The sequence below is a fragment of the Lepidochelys kempii genome, chromosome 4 (genome assembly GCF_965140265.1).
Source record: "Lepidochelys kempii isolate rLepKem1 chromosome 4, rLepKem1.hap2, whole genome shotgun sequence".
Taxonomy (NCBI): domain Eukaryota; kingdom Metazoa; phylum Chordata; order Testudines; family Cheloniidae; genus Lepidochelys; species Lepidochelys kempii.
The window spans coordinates 81701347-81720147 of NC_133259.1; the positions used below are offsets into that span (position 1 = coordinate 81701347).

Below are 18801 nucleotides of genomic sequence, written 5' to 3' on the forward strand. Positions count from 1 at the left end.
GCCGTGCTTAAGGAACAATAGCAGGACAAGGTTAACTGTCTTCAGTATGTTCACAAAGGGTTAAGCATATAAATATGAACATTAAATGTTTAAACTACGCAGCACGCCGAGAAGAAAAATCAAAAGAAAAGTATTAGAATACTAATACTCTATACACAGTACATAGTAGTTGAAATAAAGGAAACAAATGATCTAAGTGTCTAAAAGCATAGCTAGGGCCCTACCAAATTCAGGGTCCATTTTGGTCAATTTTCATGGTCATAGGATTTTAAAAATCGTAAATTTCATGATTTCAGCTATTTAAATCTAAAATGTCATGGTGTTGTAATTGTAGGGGTCCTGACCCAAAAAGGTGTGTGTGTGAGGGGGTGGGAGGGGGGAGGAATCACAAGGTTATGGTAGTGGGAGTTGCGATATTGCTATCCTTACTTCTACGCGGCTGCTGGTGGCAGCTCTGCCTTCAGAGCTGAGCTGCTGCAGAGCGACAGGTGCTAGCTGGGAGCCCAGCTCTGAAGACAGAGCCACCCAGCAGCAGCGCAGAAGTAAGGATAGTATAGTTTGGTATTGCCACCCCTACTTTTGTAATGCTGCCTGCAGAGCTGGGCCCTCAGTCAGCCGCCGCCACTGTCCAGCCGCCCAGTTCTGAAGGGAGCAGCACAGATGTAAGGGTGGCATGGTGTGGCATTGCCACCCTTACCACTGCGCTGCTGCTGGTGGGGCGCTACCTTCAGAGCTGGGCGCCTGGCCAACAGCCGCCGCTCTCTGGCCGCCCAGCTCTGAAGTCAGCGCAGAAATAAGGGTGGCTACACTGTGCCTCCCCCCAAAATAACCTTGACACACCCCTGCAACTACCTTTTGGGCAGGACCCCCAATTTCATAAACACTGGTCTCCCGCATGAAATCTGTATAGCCCAGGGTAAAAGCACACAAAAGCCAGATTTCATCGTTCGTGACACATCTTTCATGGCCATGTATATGCAGAGCCCTAAGTATAGCATGTTCCAAAACCAGGGGTCACAAGATCCTGTTTCATGAGACATCCCAGCAAATACTATTGCTTTACTCCACTGAAACTGCCTTATAAAAGTCACCCATAACCTCCTTCTTTCCTAGTCTAAGGTCTTTTCTCTGGACTTATTTTTCTTGCTCTCTGTTAACCACTCCTGAAACCATCTCCCACTTACGTCTTTATGATTCTTTCCTTTCATGGTTTTCTTCTGTCTGCCTGTGGCCAGCAGGAGATTTCTTTTCCCATCACATTGGCTCAACTGACCGACTGGCTCAACTGGAACACTGATGGGAGCAGCCTCAAATCTCTGCTTATATCCCACCCCCGCCCACCTCTTCACTTACCTATTCCCCTCCACTGTCCACCCACATGTGCATGGGGATAGGAATAGCAGTCCCTTGCTTGTTCTCTCCCCTATGCAGTTACCAACAATGCAATCAGCCCTTAGAGGGATGCAAGGGGGCATCTATGCTTCCTCTCTCCCCTAGATAGGTGTGTAGGGCAGAAGACTTCTCTACCCCTTCCCTTTGTTTATTTTCATGCATTTGTTGAAATCTGATTGTAATCTTTGAACAGCGACCTGTCTTTTAAAATTCTTCATAAAGTCCCACACAAGTGTATGGTTTGGTAAATATTTAATGGTAACAACTGCATCACAACCACCACAAATCTCACTTGAACATGAAGCCAGCCTAAATAGGACTATTCTTGAAATTCTTTCCTCACAACTCAAAAACAGTCCAGCTCCATGCACACGGCTAAAATTTTCAAAGGCAAGTAAGGGAGTTAGGAAACCAACTTTACTGGTTTGCATATGCTCCCACTGACTTTACACTGAGTTTGGTGCCTTATCCCCGCAGATGCCTTTGAAAATCCCACTCCTAGAATATGTACGGATTAGGTAGGTTGTGACATGTCTAGCAATAGTGCATCATGGGATATCTCCAGAAGCAGGTGCTGGCAATCTCTGATTTTGAAAGACATAAGTGGCAAAATAAGTTATTTTTAATATTGGTTTCATGTTGAATTCTCCCCACATGCTTGCATTTTGGGGTATCCAGCAGATAACCCTGCAGTTACTGGGTCCAAATAGGGGTGCTGGACATTAGTGATGGGTGAATCTTGGGCTCAGGGATGCTAGCCTGCGGCCCAGACTACTCCTTCTGCCCGTGGTCCCTCTCTTCTCCCTTTCTTCCCCTGCTGGGGCCCAGAGGGCCAACCTCCATGGCTGCCAGCTCCTCCTCCCCCACAGCCCACCCAAGTGCCCCCAACTCCAGAGCTCTGGGATGGCAGGCGGTATTGCTCCCAGCCCTGGAACCCGGGGCAGGTGGCCAGAGCCTTGACAATCCCCCCACATCCTCCGCGGAAGAGCTGCAGCAGAGTGCCGGGAGGCGGAGTGTTGGTGGGGCCATGCAGAGCTGTTTGGGGAAAGCCATGGGCTGCGGCAGCACCTCCTGAACCCTTATTTCCATCACCTATGGGCCCCTTTCACTCTACCAGCACAGTGTCTGCCCCTCAGTGGCAGAAATTCGACCCCAAATGGGGTACGAAGGGGAGTTGCAGTGGGGCAAAATGCCTATTAGAAGCTATTAGTTTGGCTCCAAGAATTGGCAGCACTTTAAAGCTTCCCTCTCCTGGATGAGCCTAGGGTTGGGTGTAAGAAAGCAACATGAACATTGCCTGCTCTCTCCCACAGGTGAATCTATCTTTAGCTGCAGCAACCCTGACTAGCACAGAGAAGAGCCATTTTTCATTGCTTCCCCTCCCCCACCACAAACTTTAGGAGTAACTTAATCCCACTTAGTTTACATGCAAAATATCTGCACGGCGTTTTCAAAATGGTCATAACAGAATGTTGCAGTGTTATATTTTATGTTTACAGGTAAAGAATTTCAACTCCTTATAAGGTTGTGAGCTAGGGTAAGACAAAAAGGCTGCAAGGAATAATGCAAAATATCAGCTAGCACAACATTCACCAATATATATTAATAATTAATAACTTTAAGGCCTCCTTACCGGTAATGTCAAACCAGAGTGGTGTGCCAAGAGGTTCAACAGCTATTACACCTATCATGTGAGCTACTGGATCACTTTCCATGACCGTAAAGGAAAAAAATGTTTCCTCAAAAGAAATGGGGTCTCTGGGCGGGGTGGGTTTTGAAATCCATTCTATATGAAGCCGAGTAGTTGAGGACCTTTGTGGGCGACCATTATCCACAGCCTTAATCTATGAAATACAAAAAAAAGACAACTTTTGTGCTAAAGCAATCATGTAATCTTTGTATCACAAAAATGAAAATATAACCAAAAAAGCCCAAATATGCTCATCACTAGCAAACAGATCTGAAAAGGTTTGAGTGCCTCTTGAAAGGTGCTATGTGCCCTCAAACACCCGTGAAGCCAGTCAGAGTTGAGGGCACTCAGCTCCTCACAGGTTTGTACTTTTGGTTATCATAAATTTCACACTTATTTCACTAGCTTCCTTGAAGAAAGTTAAAGCTTAGTTGCTTTTGTTTTCATTTCTGCAATATGTCACCATCAACCTAGCTCTTGAAAAGAAAAGCGCTGTTGGGATTCATGATCTCAATGTAAGTGACAGTTGAATTCACAGTTTGGGGGAGGAATTTTCTGGTCCAGTATCAAGTATTGTCTGACACTTGTTAAATTGCAAACACTAGAAACACTCATGCATCAGCTACTGAATAACAAGTGATGAAAGCACAGATAAAAGAGCACTTTAACAAATTCATGGCATAGGAGATCTTGACTCACTGAAAGAATATCATATTCTCCTGCTCCAGAAAACTTCTTTGATGATACCACTCCAGTTTTCGGTTCAATAAAAAATTTGCCATGTTCATCACCATCTTCAATACTGTAAGATATCTCTGCATTGGGGCCTTCATCTTTATCTGCAGCTATAACCCGATAAATAGGTTCTCTCTTGGCAGTTCTCTCACGTTCTGGTTTCTCACGCTCTGGAAGCCTGATTTTGTAGAACTTTTGCAAAAACTGAGGTTTATTGTCATTCTCATCTAAGACTTTCACAACCACCCGGGCAATAGTTGACTTTGCAGGAATACCATTGTCCGTAATGGTTACCTATTTTTATAAGAAAAGATGATAAGGTTAGTCTTCAACTCAAGCATGGTCTTTTCAAGATTATGCTAATGAATTTTTTTATCCAATACCCTTCAAATACACAGATTTCTATTCTAACCATAGAATAATTCCTCAACTATGTTTACTCAAAGAACGCTAACTATATTCAACGAATATTTTAAAAAAAGCACTCGATTTATTCAGCTTTTTGTCCTCACATTTTGACGCTTGAAGCGTGTCATGTAGGAGTTAATAGGTACACATTAAAGCAACTGCATTATTTTCCAGCATTCTAGTTGAAATACTAACTTCATGAATGTCAGCAACAGTGAGCAAGTCTAATACACTTTTTCAGTAAATGGCTTTATTGTAGTAACATTTTTATATATATTTTAGCATAGTATTTTCTTAAAGGTTTTATTTTGCAATTATTGGCTTGATTTCCCTGTTCAAAAGATGCAATTTATAGGAAGTGCATAACTTTAAACATTTGACGGGATTTTACATTAAAAGATAGCAACACTAAGACATAAAAGCACTATCCAGTTCGAATTAACATTAAAAAGAGATAGTATTTTTAAAAAAATATTAGGCACGGAACACGTATTTCCCGAACTTAAAGGAAATGGGAAATGAAAATCTACCCCTACTCTCTCAGCAGTCACAATTTCTAGAAAGGCCACAAAACTAAGTGATCTTTCTCAACATTACTTCCAGGGCTGACCTGACATTATTGAGGATACTGATGCACAAATAAATAATAAAAATCTTATGTTAATTTGAACTTATTTAGAAAGCAAAGAGGAAATCAATAGCTATGAAGTGGGAAAGTACCAAATGTATAGATGAATTTAACACATCTAAAGAGCATTACAAACAAGGTGGTGTTAAATATGTATTTTAAATTACTTTAATATCTGTTGTAAAGAGATAACAGACTTGAGTTTAATGCTCCTGACCCCGCAGCTGTCACTCATGTGAACAGTTCCATTAATGTAAAAGCTAGGGAGTCAGGCTCAATGTTTGTATGTTGTACCTACAGCCTTTTACACAACCAATACGTTTAGAAATTGGGTGGTAATGGGGGAGAATTTAGCTTCTAGCATGATCAGCATTCTTAAAAAACAATACCAGTACAAAATCAACAGCAGCAATTTAAGTCTCATAAGTATTCTGTGATTGCCCATCTGCCCCATGCCTTCCACTTGATGTTGTGGATGTTTTCCAGACAAACAGAATGAAGATTTATAGAACAATGTTCATGAAAACAGATCTAAACCTTGCTCCATTCATTCATTTTTCTCTCATTCTCTTTTCGTTCCTTAGTTTCTCTTTTCAGTTTCTCAGGTTTTCCTTTTTGTTTTTTGTCTTTTATGTCTCTTATAAAACACGTACAATAATATAGAGTGTTTTTTTGACCCAGAGAAGCAGTCTCTTCTTCCATATAATCTGTTGTATCCTCTACTAGTTTTCTTTCCTTTGCCTCTCTTTTTTTCCTTCTTGGTTCTCTTTCCTTGCCTTTGTGTTCTATGTCTTTACTTTATCTTCTTTGTTATAATAAAGGAAACACAGGAATGCCTGAGGGTCACCAGTATGTAATCCCAGGAAACTGATAGAGGGGAATATGCTCACTTTATCCGAATGGATACTTGCTTGATGGAAAAAAGCAAACCAAAACCCAAGGACTCTGCCAGTAGGTTCTGGGGGAAATTTCTTCCCTACATCAGTTTAATTCTATATGGGATTTTATGGGGGAGAAGGAGTCTGTCTGTGAGAGAAACTTCTTTTGGTAGAAGGTTGCTGCAATACTGTTGAGGACTTGCTCTAGGGAAGATTGCTGCTAAGCTGCTTGCTGTGGTATTATGGAGAATATTGGTGCGGGGTTCAGTATAGGGGAGAACAAAGGGTTTTCTTCCAGATCCTTTCACAAATTAGTTGGATGACCTCAGGAGTCTGAATATGAAAATGATGCAGGAGGCAAGGAGATCATGAATATAAAACAAGATCCTGGGAGAGGGGCACATCAGATTGGAATCTCAATATGAAAAGGGAGCTAGGCCATTGACTTCACTGCGGATATGATTTCACCCTATCTACATATGAAGAGGGAAGGGTTGTTTGACTTCTGGGTAAAGATGGGATTGGAAATGTTGTATAATACAATCTGTAAGCATAAATAATAAATCTAAGCACTTACACTTCTTCATTTTATCAATGACAAATACATTAAACGATATAAATTATATTTACTCATCCTCATATCCAAATATATGGCAGCTTTCCTGCACTATTAAATACTATTTCCCTTAAGAAGGTGAATGGAGAAAACTGCACACTGGCTTCTAGAGTAAAGCTAAAGCATGATGAAATCACGCTGGAAACAAGAAAATAGGCAATGCCAAGGTTGTACAAAATAACAGATCTGTTTGCAAAAATAATAGCATTACACTTGCCCAACAAAATAAGTTGAAAAACTGAAGAAAGTCAAATACAATCTGAAAACTAGATCAATTGTAGGTTTCTTAGGTGTTACTAATAACTAAGTAAAACAATTGTTTAAATGTGAATTTTGAGACAAAAGTATCACTTTTAGCGATAAGAAAGGTAAGATCCAATAGTAAAGGACAACATGAAGACAGCCTAAATTAAATCAGCTATGTTTAAAAAAAACCCCATCATTTAATACACATGTATAAAATAGGGAAACAAAACAGAATGGAGCACATTATTTATTACTATGCAAACAAGAGTGCAATCAAGGATCAATTTTAATCACACACAAGGAATAAACCCACCAACCAATCTGGACAACTTTTCAATGCTCAATTAATTAGCCAGATGCACAGCCCTTGGCTTAAGCTGCATATTATATTGCCACCATTCTGTGAATTTCTGGGTTTCTTCCCAACCTGTTTTCAAGGTTATCAGCATAAAATTAACAAAATGGGGAAATGTATATTTCAGACATTTTGGCTTTCATTATAGTATAATGGTAAATCATTTTTCCTTTGATACTTTGCAGACTCTAATTTACCGCTTTATTGGTTAGGTCACAATGGCCTAGAAAGGGAAAAGGAGAACTAAAGGAGAAGGTATACCAATACAAGGAGATAACCAATAACCAAAATCAAAGAGGAATCGGTACTTTTATTATTATTGTTTGCATAGAGCACATTACAGTAATATTTATATAATGCTAGGTGAAGTCCTAATCTAAAAATCGTGTCCTATTGCCTTGAAATAACCTCAGATCAAAATTTGCTCTGTTTACAAGTTATTTGTTGTTATCTTTTATTTGTATTGTGGTAGCGACCAGAGGCAAATCAAGGATCAGGGCCACATTGTGCTAAACACTGTTTACACAGATAATGGAAAGATGATCCCTCTTCCAAAGAGCTTACAGTTTGTGTTGTGGGTCATATCAGAGATCATAGATGACTTTAGGGAACTCAGAAGCTTGCGAAGAAGAAGAGTGTACATGCAATCTTCTCAGAGATCCTTCCTGACCCACAAGCAAAGGAAGACAGAAGGCAGAAGATTCTGAAAGTGAGCCGCTGGCTTGGTAAGTGGCATAGGCAGGAAACTTTTGATTTTGTGAAAGACTGATCTACCTTTTGTGGGAGAGGGGGCTGTATAGTTTCAATGACCTCCATTTCATTAGAAGGGGGCCAATATCCTTGGGGACAGGCTGGCTAGAGCAATCAGGAGGGTGCTAAACTAAAAACAAAAGGAGTGAATGAAGAGAGAGGATATGAGGAGGAAGCACAAAACTGAAATGTTGAGAACAAAATTAATCAAAAGAACCAAAGGACATGATGAGAAGAAATTCTTTAGTTGCCAATACACCAATGCTAGCTAGCAGCCCGGGTAATAAACACGAGCTCTCACAGTTGCTCATTTATTAGCATAAATTTTGATCCAGTTGGTATTACTGAAACCTGGTGGGATGATCTGCATGAATGGAATACTAAAATCAATGGTTATAACCTATTTAGGAAGGACTGAATGGTCAAAAGGGGAGGGGAGTAGCACTCTATATCAAAAATGGCATTATTTGTTCCCAAGCCACTGGCAACTCAGAATGATCTCAAAAACTCATGAATCAATGTCCTAATAGATAAAAAACATTATGGGTATTAGCTGGCCTCTGCTACCGATCACCATTTCACACTAGGGAACAGGATGACTTCCTCAAACACCTATCTATAACGTGGGGGGGGGGGGGGGAGACTTTGTGATCATTAGGGGGTTCAATCTGAGTGCTATATGTTAAAGGTCTCATGCTGCCAGTACTAAAATATCCTTGGAATTTCTAAATATAATAGATGACCATTTCCTAACTCAATAAGTGCTGCACCCAACATGGGGAATTCTGTTAGATCTTGTCTTGACAAAGAAGAACTGATCACACAACTAAAAATTAATGGTAGCTTAGGTACAAGTGATCATGATTTGATCACATTTATTAATATGCAAACCAAACAAAATCCAAACCAGTAATATGTTTGGTGCTTTACAACGTGCAATTGCACAAAGTTGAAAACAATTATGAAGCCAACTCAGCTGGGGAGGAAGAATTTAATCAGAAAAGTGGGAATGATAACTGCGAATTGTTTAAAGAAACTTTACAGATGCTCAACTAGCCACAACCTCACAATTGAGGAAGAAGGCCATACAGGTTAAAATAACACCTGGTTTGGAAGGCAAGTGAAGGCAGCTATGAAAATTTAAAAAAATTATAATATGTAACAAATGGAAGAAGGGGGAAGTTCTATGGACTGTGTTACAGAGGAGGTCAGATTAGATGACCACAGTGGCCTTCTGGCCTTGAAATCTATGGAAATATAGGACAAGAAACAAAAGATGCATACAACAAATAATGGTGAAAAATACGGAACAAAGGAACATTGACATGATTATAACCAGTGTAATAAGCAGTGGGCACAAACAGCAGCTGTGTAACCAATCCCAACAGTTTTGTAGGGAACACTGTATAAGTGGGTTTTAGGAAGCGATTTAATGCAATGGCTTTGCAGATTTACATGGACAAAGATGATTTTTCCAACTAATACATCACACTTGCACATTCAATCTGAGCTCTGTAAATCAAGCTGTGTATCTTCCTGTTCATTGTTACCAGTAAAATATTCTGCAGCCTAAATTCTGCCCTATTGTTAGAGCTGCATAATCCCATTGTCTCCAAAGGTGATAAGAAAATTAAACTGATAGCAAAAATTGGCCCTGCAATTGGAACTGAATGGCTAAATTCAACCCGCAGCTTCATGGATGTAGACGGGGGTCAAGAAGATGGTGTGAACAACCAGCACATTGTGAAGATCTCTTGTGCTGTAGGTAGCATGCAGGGGATCACAGATGATATCTGGGAATAAGTTCCCCAGTATATCTAGTTTAGTTTATTTCTTGCATTTTTTTCATAGAATCCTTCTAGAGGCTTAGTGTCTTTCTAAGTTTTGATTAAACCCAAGATTGATGCTGCTGCCCTATTGTTAGTTTCCCTAGCTAACACTGCAGTCCCTTTTTATCTCCTTAGAGCTCAGGAACAAGTAAATGCCCAGTGAAGTATTAGATATACTGTGAATATCAGTGCCTTCACTGTGGATGTTGGAATCAGCACTGTGCCATGACAGCACTGAGAAAGCAAGACTGGTGTGGGAGCACTAAGTAATCCAAGAATTTAAACATTAAGATAAAATTTCAACCACCTTTCGCATTTACAAGTACACAAGAACCAGAAGAAACGGAAATATACTGGATGGGATATTAAATATAGCCTACAAAACAAAACCTAATCAGACAGAAATTCAGGGTGATGAAACTCTGGGATATCAATAAAGGTGATGAGATAAGACAGACAGAAGAAGGGCTCATCTAACACATCATATTCTGCAAGATTCGTGTCCATCTAACAAAACCCCAGATCTTACTGGGCAGATGAAGAAAACAGTGACCTGTAATATGAAGGCCAATGGAACAGATACTATGATGTTACATGTGAATGAGCTCTCAAACTTAGTTTGGACAAGATTGTGAGTCAACGTATGTGTTTATGAGGAGGGTTTTGGGGTGGAAAGTGCCTTCTTACTCACCTGCACAGACTACCTATATTGGGGGGATACACTGAGGAGGGAGCAGGAAGCAAACTCCCCTTCCTGAGCAGGTAACTGGAGCTTAGACTCATCCACCCTTACACGCAAACACTGGTCACCACAGACAGATTTTCTTATTTCAACAAAGGTGCCATCAGCTCTGTACTTCTACCTGATGCTAATTAACCCACCCCACTAATTAAAACAAAAAGCCACCCTCTGGTTGAGTGATTACAGTAATTCTTACCCAGGGGTTGCATGAGGTTTAATTAATGTTTATAATGCTTATAAATCGTGTTGAGAAGTTCAAGTAACAGCACAATTCTTGATTGTTAACAAAGCATTGTACTAGAAAAAGTAAAAAAACAAGCATCCTTTTATTGTATTTCTGGATCAGAAGTATTTCATCTGCCCAGAAACTGTAGATCTTGAAACTCTTGAAGTGGGAACAGATTCACTACTTGGCAAATCACATTTAATGAAGTTGACTAAAGGACCGGTCTACACTTTTACAGGTTTGTGTACAAATGTGTGACAAGATTATGACTATCAATAGATGGCTTAGGCAGTGGTGCTATAAGGAGGGCTTTGGGATGTATGGCCATTGGGAGGCATTCATGGATAGAGGACAGTTCTCTCGGGATGGACTTCATCTGAGTAGGGAAGGAAATAGACTTCTAGGATGGAGGCTGGCACAACTGATTAAGAGAGCTTTAAACTAGGAATTTGGGGGAGATGGTTGGGAGATGTCCAGGTAATCTCCACGCCAGAATTTAGCATAGAGTGGAAAGAAAATGAAGTAAGAGTGGATACAGCTGTAGGTAGGAGGAAGGGCAGTGTAGATACAAGTCTAATAGGTTATACTGGTAGTAAAATAACCGTGCCTAATAGGGTACAGAATGTGAGTGAGGCCAAACAGCAAAAATTAAGATGTTTGTACACTAATGCAAGGAGCCTAGGTAACAAAATGGAGGAACTAGAGTTACTGGTGCAGGAAGTGAAACCAGATATTATAGGTATAACAGAGACCTGGTGGAATAGTAGTCATGACTGGGCTACAGGTATTGAAGGGTATGTGCTGTTTAGGAAAGACCGAAATAAAGGTAAAGGTGGTGGAGTAGCACTGTATATCAATGATGAGATAGAATGTAAAGAAATAAGAAGCGATGAAACGGATATGACTGAGTCTGTCTGGGCAATAATTAAATTGGGGAAGAAAACTATTAGAGCCTCCCCTGGGATAGTGCTTGGGGTGTGCTATAGACCGCCGTGATCTAATTTGGATATGGATAGAGCCCTTTTTAATGTTTTTAATAAAGTAAATACTAATGGAAACTGTGTGATCATGGGAGACTTTAACTTCCCAGATATAGACTGGAGGACGAGTGCTAGTAATAATAATAGGGCTCAGATTTTCCTAGATGCGATAGCTGATGGATTCCTTCAACAAGTAGTTGCTGAACCGACTAGAGGGGATGCCATTTTAGATTTGGTCTTGGCGAGTAATGAGGATCTCATAGAGGAAATGGTTGTAGGGGATAATCTTGGCTCAAGTGATCATGAGCTAATTCAGTTCAAATTGAATGGAAGGATTAACAAAAATAAATCTGCAACTAGGGTTTTTGATTTCAAAAGGGCTGACTTTCAAAAATTAAGGAAATTAGTTAGGGAAGTGGATTGGACTGAAGAATTTATGGGTTTAAAGGTAGAGGAGGCCTGGGATTATTTTAAATTAAAGCTGCAGAAGCTATCGGAAGCCTGCATCCCAAGAAAGGGGAAAAAATTCATAGGCAGGAGTTGTAGACCAAGCTGGATGAGCAAGCATCTTAGAGAGGTAATTAAGAAAAAGCAGAAAGCATATAGGGAGTGGAAGAAGGGAGGGATCAGTAAGGAAAGCTACCTTATTGAGGTCAGAATATGTAGGGATAAAGTGAGACAGGCTAAAAGTCAAGTAGAGTTGGACCTTGCAAAGGGAATTAAAACCAATAGTAAAAGGTTCTATAGTCATATAAATAGGAAGAAAACAAAGAAAGAAGAAGTGGGACCGCTAAAAACTGAGGATGGAGTGGAGGTCAAGGATAATCTAGGCATGGCCCAATATCTAAACAAATACTTTGCCTCAGTCTTTAATAAGACTAAAGAGGATCTTAGGGATAATGGTAGCATGATAAATGGGAATGAGGATATGGAGGTAGACATCACCATATCTGAGGTAGAAGCGAAACTCAAACAGCTTAATGGGACTAAATCGGGGGGCCCAGATAATCTTCATCCAAGAATATTAAAAGAATTGGCACAAGAAATTGCAAGCCCATTAGCAAGAATTTTTAATGAATCTGTAAACTCAGGGGTTGTACCGTATGATTGGAGAATTGCTAACATAGTTCCTATTTTTAAGAAAGGGAAAAAAAGTGATCCAAGTAATTATAGGCCTGTTAGTTTGACATCTGTAGTATGCAAGGTCTTGGAAAAAATTTTGAAGGAGAAGGTAGTTAAGGACATTGAAGTCAATGGTAAATGGGACAAAATACAACATGGTTTTACAAAAGGTAGATCGTGCCAAACCAACCTGATCTCCTTCTTTGAGAGAGTAACAGATTTTTTAGATAAAGGAAACGCAGTGGATCTAATTTACTTAGATTTTAGTAAGGCGTTTGATACTGTGCCACATGGGGAATTATTAGTTAAATTGGATAAGATGGGCATCAATAGGAAAATTGAAAGGTGGATAGGGAATTGGTTAAAGGGGAGACTACAACGGGTCCTACTGAAAGGTGAACTGTCAAGTTGGAGGGAGGTTACCAGTGGAGTTCCTCAAGGATCAGTTTTGGGACCAATCTTATTTAATCTTTTTATTACTGACCTGGGCACAAAAAGTGGGAGTGTGCTAATAAAGTTTGCAGATGATACAAAGCTGGGAGGTATTGCTAATTTAGAGAAGGACAGGGATACCCTACAGGAGGATCTGGATGACCTTGTAAACTGGAGTAATAGGAATAGGATGAAATTTAATAGTGAGAAGTGTAAGGTCATGCATTTAGGGATTAATAACAAGAATTTTAGTTATAAGCTAGGGACGCATCAACTAGAAGTAACGGAGGAGGAAAAGGACCTTGGAGTATTGGTTGATCATAGTATGACTATGAGCTGCCAATGTGATATGGCTGTGAAAAAAGCTAATGTCGTCTTGGGATGCATCAGGAGAGGTATTTCCAGTAGGGATAAGGAGGTTTTAGTACCGTTATATAAGGCACTGGTGAGACCTCACCTGGAATACTGTGTGCAGTTCTGGTCTCCCATGTTTAAGAAGGATGAATTCAAACTGGAACAGGTACAGAGAAGGGCTACTAGGATGATCCGAGGAATGGAAAACTTGTCTTATGAAAGGAGACTCAGGGAGCTTGGCTTGTTTAGCCTAACTAAAAGAAGGTTGAGGGGAGATATGATTGCTCTCTATAAATATATCAGAGGGATAAATACCAGAGAGGGAGAGGAATTATTTAAACTCAGTACCAATGTGGACACAAGAACAAATGGATATAAACTGGCCACTAGGAAATTTAGATTAGAAATTAGATGAAGGTTTCTAACCATCAGAGGAGTGAAGTTTTGGAATAGCCTTCCGAGGGAAGTAGTGGGAGCAAAAGATCTATCTTGCTTTAAGATTAAACTCGATAAGTTTATGGAGGAGATGGTATGATGGGATAACATGGTTTTGGTAATTAAATATTCATGGTAAATAGGCCCAATGGACTGTGATGGGTTTTTAGATGGGGTAAGATCCAAGTTACCCGGGAAAGAATTTTCTGTAGTATCTGGCTGATGAATCTTGCCCATATGCTCAGGGTTTAGCTGATCGCCATATTTGGGGTCGGGAAGGAATTTTCCTCCAGGGCAGATTGGAAGGCCCTGGAGGTTTTTCGCCTTCCTCTGTAGCATGGGGCACGGGTCACTTGCTGGAGGATTCTCTGCTCCTTGAGGTCTTCAAACTACAATTTGAGGACTTCAATAGCACAGATATAGGTGTGAGGTCTTTTTTAGGAGTGGTGGGTGAAATTCTGTGGCCTGCATTGTGCAGGAGGTCAGACTAGATGATCATAATGGTCCCTTCTGACCTAAATATCTATGAATCTATGAAAATGTAAATTTGGTAGTTTCATGTCAGAGAAACTTGCAGCACGCAAAGTAACAGTACAACATATTGATCTAGTTGTATATTTAGGTTATATATAGCACAATGTTTTGAGTTTCTTTTCTAAATAATGTTTTCCAGAGCGAATAGATGGTATTAGCTGAGCACTAAACTCCAGTTCATCCATTAAAAGCAGATATAAGTAAATAAAGGAAATGGCCAAGGGTTTCCATACCCAGATTACTGGACTCTGAATCCACAAGACACATGTTTAATTTTTTACCTATTAACTTACCAGACATATGTTCAAGTTAAAATGCAGGTTCCCAAGCAGAATTATCCTTAAGTTTTGAATGTGACAGATAATTGTGTTACAACAGGTGGAAAAATACCATGTCATCCTTCTAACATATCATCCATATATTTTAACATTAAAGGTCTGCATCTGTCCTTTCGGAGATATACAGACACATTCAGCCAAAGACAGTTATGAAACAATTATTCTCACATTTATAGACAGCAAAAAGGAGAAAAGAAAACCAAAGTATTTCCACAGCAATGCCTCTGATCTCAGACCATATTTGGAAGAACCATACCACCTCAGTTTCGAGTTAAAAAATTAGCATGCATGTTAGTTCTGTCTTGCATCTGTTCTAAAAATAACAATATTGACACACTTTGTTACTATCAGGTGCTTAGTTCCGTGAATTGTTATCTATTAAAAATAAGGATTAATTTCTCTCTCTAATTCTGTTTCCTGAATTCATTATGTAGAGTAGCTCATATTGTAAACATTATATTCCTTGTAAACTAATGGGTTCTATGTTCTATGCAGTTGTTATATTTCAGAGATCTAAAAGAATCATTTACCTCCAGTATGTGTTCACTTTGCTGTTCTCGGTCTAGCTTTCTTGATGTGGTTATAATTAGCCCTGTAAATATAAAAGAGTAATTTATCAGTCCTTGCAGAAAAGTAATTGTGATGGAGACTGAGCCAGTAATCAGCGATATGCCCAACCCGGACGTCGTCTTTGGTGGTCTCATTCATGTCTGCAGAATTTAAATTTTCATTAAAAAAAGTTTCTAGTCTGTAATTGTGAAGATATCCCTTGGAATGTGAACCAAAGAAGAGCTGTTTTAGTGTCTAGACAGCAGATCCAATTTTGTTCTCAGATACATCTGTACAGCTATGAGCCAACAGGAATTGCATGTCTCCATCTCACATACAAAGACATATGTGAACTGACCCCATTCATTGCAGGGGGGTATTCACTCATAAGTCAATTGTAATGTCTGTCAATCGTTTTAGCAGAAGACAGTTAATCTAGGACTCAAGACTAGGCACTGATCCTCTCCTGTGTCAGATTAAAGCTGCTCTACTAGTGCAAAACAGCTTTAAAGTTGGTTTAGTTGGCCACCAGAGGGAAATCTATGGTGCAGACACATAAGGAGGAGTTCACAGTAATCAAGAAAGGAGATGACATGGAGCCAATCATTTTTAGCTGTAGAGAAATAAAGAAATGGGTGGATGTTAGAGATGTTATGGGGGAAGATGTAATGGGCATTACACATGGCTTGGTATTGCAACAGGGAGAGAGGAGCCAAAGACAAACGCCAGGCTATGTGAGTGAGTGATGGTGAGAATGGGGAGAGTGACGAGCATTTTGAATATGATGTCAAGAAGAAAGGTTCGATCAACAGTATCCAAAGCAGTGGAGAGGCCAAGGAGAAAGAGAATGGAATAGAGACACTAATATCTGACTAGGAAGAGGTCCTACCCAAATTAATCATTTCTAGGGTCAGGTTAATGATATTAGTCATTGAGACACATTCATGTGAAAATGAAATAAAATAATACCACCACCACACCAGTGGCGTAGCCAAGATGGAAATGACTCGGAGGGGCGGGGGGTGGGAGAGAGAGAGAGAGAAAGAGATCTGGGCACGCCTCCCTTCGACCATTACCAGTCCACCTTGCAGGGGGTGATGGATACTCTGGCTAGGGCCGCCTAGAGCCCCAGGTCCACTCCCACCTCCGGGAAGAGAAGCCGCTCTCTAGCGGCAATGGCCCCTGGCCCAGTCCCATGCTGGGCCTGGCTCCCCAAGTGGCAGGCCTACCTCTCTGAGGATTCCTGTGCCTCCACTGGGTCGCCTGAAGCTCGCCCTACTCCCAGTGGCGAAATAGCCACTGGGCCAAAGGGGTGTGCCCAGGGGCCCCAGCCAATTGGGGACCCCCAAAAAAACAGGCACCCCACCACAAGCCCCGACCCCACTCCTTGGCAGAATCACTGGGCAGATGGAGGGAGCTGGGTAAGCCCTCGACCGTGCCCCCGGTTGGAGCACCAGGCTGGCAGAGTGGGGCAAGCTAGGGTCGAAGCAGAGCCAGGGCCCCTGCACCAAAATGCAGGTCCACAGCACCTCTTATCTGAGGATCTCTAAGCACTTTGCAATTATGGGTAAGTACTATTATTCTTGGCAGAATTGAAGTATGGAGATGTTAGTGACTTGCTCAAGATCTTGCAGTAAATCAGTGGAAGAATCAAGAATAGAACTCAGGTCTCCTAATTAACAGTTCTATTCTACCTCTTTTTTATTATAAACACACCTTTCATAACAAAAACATCACAAACTTATCAACTAATGAAAACTGAACTGCTACACCGAAAAAATCTATTTTGTGTCACAGCCCTGATAGAAGTAGAGCTTGAAACTCAAAAAATGAACATCAATAAGTTTCCAGTTTTACTTACATAGAAATGCCAATAGAAGTAGAATTCTGGCATAGCTAGCAAATACCCTGCCACAAAAGAATTCTAGCCTACATACACCAACAAAAATGGACAATCACATCTAAATAATATGAGTAACTCCTATATATGACAATACCTGTCAACTATACAGACGACTATTATTCTTCAAGAAATGGGTAGCATAAATCACAATCCTTTCAATTATGGTCAAAACTGTCCTCGGTTTTCCAGCAATTTCATTCTTCCATTGTAGTGAGTACTTTTTTCTATCTAACATTTGCTGACCGTTCCTCCCATTTTGTTGTATGCACCTCCCCCCTCCCCATAATAATTATAATAGCTTTTAGTAATATATGCAATGGGTACTTACAGTTAAGGCTAAGATTTTGCCTCGGTTATTTTTAGTAAAAGTCACAGACAGGTCACAGGCAATAAACAAAAAGTCACAGAGCCCCTGACCTGTTTGTGACTTTTACTAAAAAAAACTAAAAATAAGTGTACAAGCTGCAAGGCAGGGGAATGTGCACATGGTGGGCTGCAGCCTTCACCGCAAGCTGCGGGGCAGGGACACGTGGCCCCGGCTGCAGGCTCTAGCAGAAGCTGGTACCCCCACACTGGAACAGGGGTGCATGGCCCTGGCTCCAGCCCCAGCCGCAACCCCAGCTTCAGCTGCCGAAGAAGTCACAGAGGTCCAGTAAAGTAATGGAATCCATGACTGCCGAGACCTCTGTGACTACATCATAGCCTTACTTATAGTTAAATATATGGCCACCATACAGTCCAAAGAGAATGGGAATTAATTAAGTACATTAATGAAAGAAAACAGAAAAAATCTGAAGAAAAAACAGAAAACTATAGAAGAGCTATACATTGGGGATGGGGTGGGGGGGGGGGGGAGAGGAAAAAGTCAGATGCACTGACTGTGTATTCAGTTCCTCAGAGTTACATCTTTCCACACAGAGTACAGAGCTGTGAACACTGGCAAGCTTCAAACATTTCATACACGCAAAGACAAAGCATTTACCAAGCCTCTTGGCTGAGGCTGATCATTCCATCCCTTTTCTTGTCACCTGCACACTAGGGAGCGGCTTGGAATTGTTAAATGGAAATGAACAAATGAAGGACCAGATGCTTTCCTCCCCTTATGTAGGCAAAAGGAGCAAATATTTAGATAGAACTTTGGGAAGCAGCAGCTCTGCTGTACGTCTTGTTCTGGGGAGCCCATAAAGTGCTTCTAAGGAAATTTTACATATGCAGGGGGGAATGAACTGCTCTATGAAGCATGAGCACCTTGAGACCCCTCTGACTGAAAATCTGAGATGGGACTGAAGCTCTAGCCTTCTTTCTGCAGTTACAACCACCTTCACAGAAAAACGCAGAGCAGAACAGAGTGTGCCAGCTCAGCTGCTGATGTGTCTTGCTATTGAGGGGTTGGGGATCAGGGCAGGGAGGAGCCCACCAGAGACCACAGTGAAGGGTAAACTCATTCTAAGAGATCCACGTGCTTATGCTTTGTGTTGCCCTGTGGATCCTTAAGATTCTCAGACTCCACCTACTCCACAAGGCTGGGAAACCCTCCCTTTCAACAGTGGCATGCAGACCTAACTCCATAAGGTGAACCCTGGGAACGACACTAGTGAATGCCAAATACTGCCAGTAAAGGCTTACATCATAAGGCAAATATACACTAACATATCCCGT

The 18801-nt window shown here is 40.8% G+C and overlaps 1 protein-coding gene across 7 annotated transcripts in view; it reads right to left on the reverse strand.

The window, feature by feature from the left end:
• The window catches only part of FAT1 (FAT atypical cadherin 1), a 148612-nt gene that overhangs the window by 53754 nt on the left and 76057 nt on the right, over positions 1–18801 (reverse strand). For all 7 annotated transcript variants that reach the window (XR_012158655.1, XM_073341873.1, XM_073341878.1 and 4 more), the window contains exons 4-6: positions 15221–15282; positions 3782–4111; positions 3026–3236 (exon numbers count right to left, since the gene is read on the reverse strand). Coding sequence is in view for 6 of the 7 variants with exons in the window: in XM_073341873.1 (XP_073197974.1) it covers positions 3026–3236; positions 3782–4111; positions 15221–15282 (603 nt within the window). In the remaining variant the exon portion in view is untranslated. The remainder of the gene's footprint in view (positions 1–3025; positions 3237–3781; positions 4112–15220; positions 15283–18801) is intronic.